Below are 9,134 nucleotides of genomic sequence, written 5' to 3'. Positions count from 1 at the left end.
TAGAGGGGAGTGGTTCATAGTACTGACCCTGGGGCCACACAGTTTGAAAACTGGATGCCCACCTACTAGCTGTGCGACCTTAGAAAAGTTGCCTAACCTCTTTGCCTCAGTTTCCTTCTCTGTAAAATGGGGAAAATAACTATTTCACTAAGAGTTGTGAGGACAAAACAAGGTAATCCATGGAGAAGTCTAGAATAGTGACTAGCACACAGAACGTTTTCAACAAATGTTGACTGTTGCTATTTGTTTTTATTATTTTCAAATGCAGATCTCTGCTCCAGGCTCTTAGAGATACAGAGAAGATGAGGGCCTCTCTCTGTCCTCAAGGAATTCACAATTGGGCCTGGGAGACAGATATACAGACAGATGGATTGTGAGAGATGTGACAGGGCTTTCCTGGTATTACATGCAAAATGCTGGGAGGGTTTCCCAGGTGGTATTGGAGGGGCAGGACAGGAAGCCTTCCCCAAAGAGGTGGCATTTGACCTAGACCTTGAACGGTAAGATGAGACCTATACACTCAGTCATCTGTTAGGACGTGACATGGAAGAGAGGAAGGGAAGATCGAAATGCCCCCTGTTGGCAACTATAAAGAGACATGTTTTTGCAACAGAGTCTGGCAGCCGTGCCAAAGTGACGGCCACCACCCTCTCCCACGTCAAAGCCCCGAACTCCTGCAGCATTCCCTCTGTGGGATCGTTCCTGTTTATGGGGACTCCCACAAATACTGCCTGGCACCAAGATTGGGACTTTGCATTCGGAGAGAGGGGCCTGCAGTTTTCCATGGTGTGGCTGGATACGTGTCCGTGGGGCTGTGGGTCCAGGAGCAGGCAGGACCAGAAGTGGGATGGGCAGAGCCCTGGGAGGTGGGAGCTCGTTCTTGGGAGTTGCACGAGGCACAAAAATTCCAGAGCATGTCTCCGCCTCAGCCCCTTCAGGATATCCTGTCATTCAACCAAGACATATATAGAGTCGAGAGTGGCCAATTTCACCACGACCCCTGAATTGGCCATTTTTCCTGTCTCGAGGCAGTTCTCACATATCATCTGCTTCAATCCAGGAAAAAGAGGGGGAAGGATTTGAAAGCAAACACTGAAATGAAAGAGAATTCGCTAGGAGTTCATCAGACTAGGTTAGAATAGCTGAATAGTTCCGACAGGTGCCTGGAGCCAGAAGGAGCAAATATTTTCTCACTATGCTACAAAAGTTCATGCTTTTTCTTCTTGGATTGGTGGTACAAAATTTCTGCTCCCCGCCTGAAACTACAGAGCAGGTAAGATGAGACTCGCATTTTTGTTGTTGTTGTTGTTGTTATGTTCACGGTATGTTAAAAACCCTTTTGCTTTCCTCTGTTGTGATGGGTAAAGGGTACTCTCTGGACTTCATAAAATAAAGAGAAAGGCTGCAGAGAATAGGATCCTAATGGTCGTGAACCATCTTTCCAAAGGTGAGCTCACCCAGTTGGTTCTATTCCTATGCCAAACCCCGTTGTTAGGATCTCTGACGCTCATGCTAATGTTTCTCTTTCCATTGCAGATGTTGGTATCCCCCTGGGGCAGGGGGGTTTCTTTTGTGTTAATAATTTACTGTGAATACCTCCCATTGCATCATTTTGAATATAGAAAATAACCACGGCTGAAGACAGATGAGCAGACAGATAGATGTTCTAGGGAATTGTAGGTGATGTCTGGTTGAGAAACAGTGTTACAGAATGCATCGGGAACTCATCCCTTCTAGCTTCCACAGAGTTGTAGTAGAAGTACCCAAAGGGGTGCCTGGGTGGCTCAGTTGGTTAAGTGTCCAACTTCGGCTCAGGTCATGATGTCACAGTTTGTGGGTTGGAGCTCCATACCGAGCTCTATGCTGACAGATCAGAGCCTGGAGCCTGCTTCGGATTCTGTGTCTCCCTCTCCCCTGCTCACACTTTGTGTCTCTCTCTCAAAAATAAATAAAACATGAAAAAAGAAAAAGAGGGGTGCCTGGGCGGCTCAGTCGGTTAAGCTCCCAACTTCAGCTTGGGTCATGATCTCACGGTTTGTGGATTCGATCCCCGTGTCAGGCTCTGTACTGACAGCTCAAGAGCCTGGAACCTGCTTTGGATTCTGTGATTCCCTGTCTCTCTGCCCTGCCCCTGCTCATGCTCTTGCTCTCTCTCTCTCTCTCAAAAATAAACATTAAAAAAATTAAAAAAAAAGAAAGAAAGAAAGAAAGAAAGAAAGAAAGAAAGAAAGAAAGAAAGAAAGAAAGAAAGAAAGAAAGAAAGAAAAAGAAGTACCCAGGGTGGTAGGGTCAGCATCTCTCGTGAAACCCACCGGAACACCAACATCTCAAGCAGGCTCACGTGAGCTGTCTTTTTTTTTTTTTTTTAACAACATTTATTTATTTTTGAGACAGAGAGAGCATGAACAGGGGAGGGTCAGAGAAAGAGGGAGACACAGAATCTGAAACAGGCTCCAAGCTCTGAGCTGTCAGCACAGAGCTCGACACGGGGCTCGAACCCACAGACCGCGAGATCATGACCTGGGCTGAAGTCGGATGCTTAACCGACTGAGCCACCCAGGCGCCCCTCACATGAGCTGTCTTAATAGAGCAAGTTGGGTATCAGATGTGCAGCTAGGTCAGCCGAAACGAGGGGTAGGAACAAGGCAATCTGAGTGATTTATTTAAAATGCATTTCCCCAGGCATGATTTCTATTCATCATAAAACTTAAACATGATTCTGCATCTGAGCCAGGCAAATATTTATCCCTACCGACTCGACGCCAGTTAGATGTCCTCTGATAATGCTTTTCACGAAAATGCTGGAAGCTAGCATAACAGTTTCATGCTCCAGCTTAGAGGTTTGAGAGTGGTGAGTTTGAACCGTGGCTCTCATATGTTTGTTTATCAACTATGTCTGAGGACCGGTCACTGTGCTCCACAGCCTACTAGTGGTCCAAGCCTGAGCAGGTTAATTCATCTCTCTGAACTGCAGTTCCTCCCCTGACAATGCTCCACAAACAGCCAGAATCATCATCTTCATTGTCATCATCACTATCAGCAGTATCGAGTGCTTGCTTAAGTGCAGAAATCAAGCCTTGACCAGGGTTTATTTTTTTTTATTTATTTTTTTTTTTTTAATTTATTTTTGGGACAGAGAGAGACAGAGCATGAACGGGGGGAGGGGCAGAGAGAGAGGGAGACACAGAATCGGAAACAGGCTCCAGGCTCCGAGCCATCAGCCCAGAGCCTGACGCGGGGCTCGAACTCACGGACCGCGAGATCGTGACCTGGCTGAAGTCGGACGCTTAACCGACTGCGCCACCCAGGCACCCCTTGACCAGGGTTTAAAGCTGAGTTTGCTTTTCAGAGGAGACTGTATAAGAGACCAAATAAGCCATTCCATTTGAAAAGGACAACTTGAAAGTCAAGAGATTTCTTGAAAAGCAAGTATTAAACCTGACCTTTTGAGAAAGAAAAGAAAAAGTAATGTCCTTCCATCCGCTTATCTAAGTGGGAAAACCTAATACAAAGAAAAGCCGGTTTTAACAGATGTAGAGGCTTCATGACCATTAAAGGGAGTTGATTCAAACTCTAGCTAAGGGTGGCTTTTACTATTATTCCATAAAGAATATTCTAGGGCTATTTTGGTTCATAATGATCATCAAATGAAAGCTGCCCATAAAAACAGATTTTATTTTTCTATGTGCCGTTGTATAGCATGCAGGGAAGAGGAATAAGCTAATCAAGGAATCAAAAGACCTAGGAATGCAAGCTGGTGCAGCCACTCTGGAAAACAGTATGGAGGTTCCTCAAAAAACTAAAAATAGAACTACTCTACGACCCAGCAATTGCACTACTAGGCATTTATCCACGGGATACGGGTGTGCTGTTTCAAAGGGACACATGCATCCCCATGGTCATAGCAACACTATCAAAAATAGCCAAAGTATGGAAAGAGCCCAAATGTCCATAGATGGATGAATGGATAAAGAACATGTGGTACATATATACAATGGAGTAATACTCGTCAATCAAAAAGAATGAAATCTTGCCATTTGCAACTACGTGGATAGAACTGGAGGGTATTATGCTAAGTGAAATTAGTCTGTCAGAGAAAGACAAAAATCATATGACTTCACTCATATGAGGACTTTAAGAGACAAAACAGATGAACATAAGGGAAGGGAAGCAAAAATAATATAAAAACAGGGAGGGGGACAAAACAGAAGAGACTCATAAATATGGAGAACAAACAGAGGGTTACTGGAGGGGGTGTGGGAGGGGGGATGGGCTAAATGGGTAAGGGGCACTAAGGAATCTACTCCTGAAATCATTGTTTCACTATATGCTAACTAATTTGGATGTAAGTTTTAAAAAATAAAAAATTAAATTAAAAAAAAAAAAGGAATAAAAAGACCAAAAGCTTACAGTGTGGCCTTGGCAAGTCACAGAACCTCCCCTCACCTCAGTTTTCTCCCCCCTAGAATGGGGATGATGATACCTCCCTGTTTATCTTCAACATAGTCAAGATCAAATTAGATGATGCTCTTAGAAGTACGTATAACCATAAATTTCTCTGTAAAAATAAGACTTCTTCTTATGCAGCCTTTATATATTTCAGTAAACTTAGAAGTAGTTATGACATTCTCACCACCCCTACCTAGTGCTGGCCTGTGTGCTATTTGTGGATGAGAGTAAGTAAGAAGTAAGAGACAGGGTCCCCTCCCACAGGGGTTTTTAAATGGAAAACAAAGACAACAAAATGTGTTCCACTGGCCAACCACATGAAGAGAAGAAGTTGAGAAAAGGAAGAGAGATGGGGGTGGTTTTGTGGAAATAGTGTCTTAAGCAGGGGCTTGAAAGATGAAGTTTGGGGAGCCAAGAGGAGGAGGAAGCACATTTCTATCCAAAGAGACAGTAAGCAAAACACAGAGGTGGGGACAGAGAAGCATTACGGGAACTAGCATTTACTGCCTAAAATATTCCAGATACTGGGCCAGGCAATTTGCACATATCATTTAAAGGTCTCCGTAACCTGGAGAGTGATTATTTGCACCTCCCCATCACAGAGGATGGCAAAGGGTGAAGAATTCGTTCAAGACTGTACACTTAGCAAGATACAGAGCTTGATTCCAATCTTAGGTTTTTTGACTCCCACATTTTGTCTCTCTTCATTGTATGAAACTGCTTCTTCTTAAACTTGATGGGAAATGAAGGAGATTAGAGAGAGGGGACCAAATCTATTTGGGAGAACCACCACCAACATCTTGGACAATGAGAGATCCTGAAGACAGGGCCAACGTGGGTCTGCATCATTCATACTAGCAGTTGATTCGCTACTGCTTAATGTTGCTAAGTGACTGTTTCTAGTGGGTCTGTTGTATTTCCTACAATGCATTCAATCAACAAATATTTTACTAAGCACTACTATGTACCAGGCACTGTTCTATGTGCTTGGGAAATATTCAAGGACCAAACAGAAAAAGATCACTGCCTGTTGGAGCCCATAGTCTAGCTGAATTCTAATCAAAATGTTGCAAACACCTTTGGAGCAGGAACTATATGCTTCGTAGCATTTAGCACCCAGACTAGACTATTGCTGTAGAATCAATGCTGAAAGAATATTCTTGAGACCTGTTGATCTATGACCAATTGACCCTAAATAACCACTTTAAAATTTTTCCCATTTGTAAAGTGTACTCTATATTTCAGGATTCCCAATTGGGTAAGTGTATGTAATGAAGTTACCTTGCTTTATTGGATTCCACACTTTAGATCAAGGACAGCAAACAGGTGGTACAAGCAGCCTCCTTCATCACCTACAGCCATGGCAGACATTGCTTGTTGATCCCAACACTCTTTCTACATAAGGTTGAAAGCAACCAGCCAGTCATTACCAATCAACCTGTTGCCATCCCTGTCATTCCACGGACATGAATCCAATGGGGAAGACTGGCCAACCAAGGTTCTGCTAATGGGACTTGATTTTTTTTTTTATGTCTTCACAGGCAAAAAGGTGTGATAAGACGTCTCTGCTTACAATTAGGACTGAGTGCCGATCCTGCTTGCTCAACTTAGAAATTAATTGCCCAGATGGTTACACAAAGGTTACCAATGGCTCCGTAGGGGTTCGAGATTGCAGGTACTCATGAGAAAATAAATGTACTCAAGTCTTGAAATTTAAGGGATTGTGAATCTAAATGGAAACTTCCCATCTCAAAAACTACAAAGCATTTCCGTGATTTTCCCTTACTTTAGGATTACATTCAATCCAAACTCACAACTTACAACCTTGCATCTAAAAAATATATTTTTGATTCACATTTCCATACAAAATTGACTATATTGCATTGCACACAAACATTTTCCCCTCATCGTGCCCTTCTTTATTTTAAAAATCTGGGTTTTGTTTCATTTGGAAAGGTTCTAGTCAGAACATGGACTGAAAAGCCATGGATCCGGCAGTCATCTTATTAGCCAGCTATGGATCCTGATACTAATTAGAACCTAACGAGAGAAGACAAAGGAGTTACAGCTTCATACATTTTCTGTGAGCATTGCATTGCTGAAATCCTCTAATGATTCAAAACTCTCATAATTCAAGGCTAATCCTTGCAAAGGAAGACGAGCAGTTTCACTTACTGGCTAATGCAAGCAGCCACACAGCTCAAGTGTCAACACAATGTTCAGTGTACTAAGTCTACTGATTTAGACATTAGACATCTCTCAATGAGCTCATTCCTAATTCAGGGATGAAGGATCAGTACTATTTCCGATTTTGTATAAAATGGAAACTTAACACTGTTATATTACACTATTTTAAATTCATGTTTGCTTAATATGACCACGATATATTCTATGACCAAAATCATCAATTTTAATAAAAGCTTTCTGGGGCATGTGGGTGGCTCAGTTGATTGAGCATCCAACTCCTGATTCAGTTCAGGTCATGATTACAGAGTCATGAGATCGAGCCCTGGGTTGGGCTCCACACTGAGCATGGCACCTGCTTAGATTCTCTCTCTCTGTCTCCCTCTACCTCTCTCCCCTGCTCTCCCTCTCGCTGTCTCTCTCAAAGTAAAAATTTTAAAAAAAGCTTCCCAAGACTAACTGACCTAGAATTAGCAAGCAAACGCAACAGGTGACCATTCAGGTACCAAAATGGTCACACATTTTGACCAGATTCTCTTAGGAAGTATATAAAGATTTAGGACTCGAGGTTAAAATTATACGATGGCTTTATTGAAGAACTCTTTGTACTGGCAACTTTTTTTCATGGCCCAGGTGGGCACTTGGTTATGTCCTCCCCACCCTACCATCCCCCCTCCAACACACACACACACACACACACACACACACACACACACACACAGGATAAGATTATTATACTCGTGCTCTCTGTTGCAGAATTGAAGACTTTGGTCCGTCATTCATTTATGCTGAAATAAACCCAAGATTGGCCCCTGAGGGGATGTTTCGTTCTGCCCTTGGCTCTTCCTCTTCCCATCTTTGCAAAGAGATGCCCCTGCCGGTATTCTCAAGCTTCCAGAGGAATTCAACTCTGTCTCCATCTTGACGGCCCATAAAGCCAGTAGCTCAGGGACTGGATTAGAAGTACAACCTTAAACTCACCTGCACACTATTCTTAATAGCCCAGTTGAAAGAAATGATATTCCTGGAGAATCGTCTCTAGATACACTAAAGTCAAATCCTGGAATAAACCATCCATGCAGAGATTCCATCAAAATAGACAATGGTGTTTAGCCTCCATAGAATTGCTATTCCAGATCTGTACCTCAGATGGTATAAAAACTGTTCTAAGAAATTCATCATTACATCTCCCTTGAGGATATTGTGACATATATTGCCCACTACACTACACCACCTCTCACAGAAATGTTTACATATAGAGTCCCTGCAAAAGACATTCTCATCCTAGGCAGTTTGATCCAGAGATCCTGTGCATCCCAGAACCTACGATCTTTTCCTTCTTGTATTAGCTGCGACAAGTGTGACGTCCACTGGTAACATGTACCCAGAGCTTAACACTATTTCCTTTATCTACCAGCCCCACTTCTGACATCATTTCACCTTTATTTTCGTTGTGCTCTGATATTTCACCTTTATTTTCATTGTCATCCATTTTATACAATTAAAGGTAAATCATGATTAAGTTTTATTCTCCCTAGACAGCAAAATTCTGTTCAATCTATGTTTTTCAACATATAGGCAAGTGTAAAGAAAGACCTAAATAAAAATCTAGGAAAATCCCACTGCCCAGAGTTAACTGAATTGCTCTGATCATGGGTTTATGTCTTCTCCTTCCTCTCTAAGGTACACCTTTGAAATCAGGAAGTATTCGCTGTCTCTCCCTGGATGCCGCCATATCTGTAGGAAGGACTATGTCCAACCTCAGTGCTGTCCAGGCCATTGGGGCCCAGACTGCATGGGTAAGTGGCACAGCACTTTTCTTGGACTTTGATACTTGATTTTCAGTGTCCCATTTCACAGAAAATTGAAAGGAAGGAAGTCTGATAAAAGGAGAGTGTCAGCACCTTTTTTAGAAAATTCCATCTCAGTCTATATGTAGAAAATCTTTCTTGCCCTGTCAGCTTTTACAAAGAAATCTGCTTTCCTCCAGTTAGAGATCTCTCTTTAAGAGAATTCCCTTACAAGTCAGAAAAAGGGACAATTGAAAGGATATCCATTTTTATAAAAAAGATAACTGATCATAGAGAGGATGTAAGACTTCTGGGCTACTATAACCCCAAGTACAATTTTCTTTAAGGTGAGATTTTATTATAGCATCTCAAAGAACGTAGTTATTGTTTGACAACAGAAATAATAGTTAAATCTACTAAAACTTTAATCTTAAGATGGAATCAAACTCTATAAGGACCAGTTCCACTGTAAGAAAAACTACTAGCCAAATCTGAGCCAATGGTATCGTTAGACTCCTGTGGTCAAGCATAACATTTGTGAGCTAAAATTGAACTTCTATCATGATTAAGGATGTTAACACTCAAGTAGTAACTAGGTCCTTGCTAGGATAAGCAAATTATGAAAAATCTCTTTTTTTCCCCTTGGATAGTAAAAAATCAGACATTTTAATTCATGCATTTACCATTTTTCCCCATTTTTCAGCATAATGA

General features: G+C 42.1%; 1 protein-coding gene across 3 annotated transcripts in view; it reads left to right on the top strand.

Annotated features, from left to right (window-relative positions):
- The first annotated feature begins 978 nt into the window (after positions 1 to 978).
- Positions 979 to 9,134, top strand: part of STAB2 (stabilin 2) — a 167,169-nt gene continuing 159,013 nt past the window's right edge. For all 3 annotated transcript variants that reach the window (XM_058741583.1, XM_058741582.1, XM_058741581.1), the window contains exons 1-3: positions 979 to 1,273; positions 5,991 to 6,124; positions 8,317 to 8,432. In XM_058741583.1, the coding sequence (XP_058597566.1) occupies positions 1,196 to 1,273; positions 5,991 to 6,124; positions 8,317 to 8,432 (328 nt within the window). In that variant the 5' untranslated portion in view covers positions 979 to 1,195. The remainder of the gene's footprint in view (positions 1,274 to 5,990; positions 6,125 to 8,316; positions 8,433 to 9,134) is intronic.

This window comes from Neofelis nebulosa, chromosome 8 (assembly GCF_028018385.1).
Source record: "Neofelis nebulosa isolate mNeoNeb1 chromosome 8, mNeoNeb1.pri, whole genome shotgun sequence".
NCBI classification, from domain to species: domain Eukaryota; kingdom Metazoa; phylum Chordata; class Mammalia; order Carnivora; family Felidae; genus Neofelis; species Neofelis nebulosa.
This window is presented reverse-complemented; position numbering and strand designations above follow the sequence as displayed.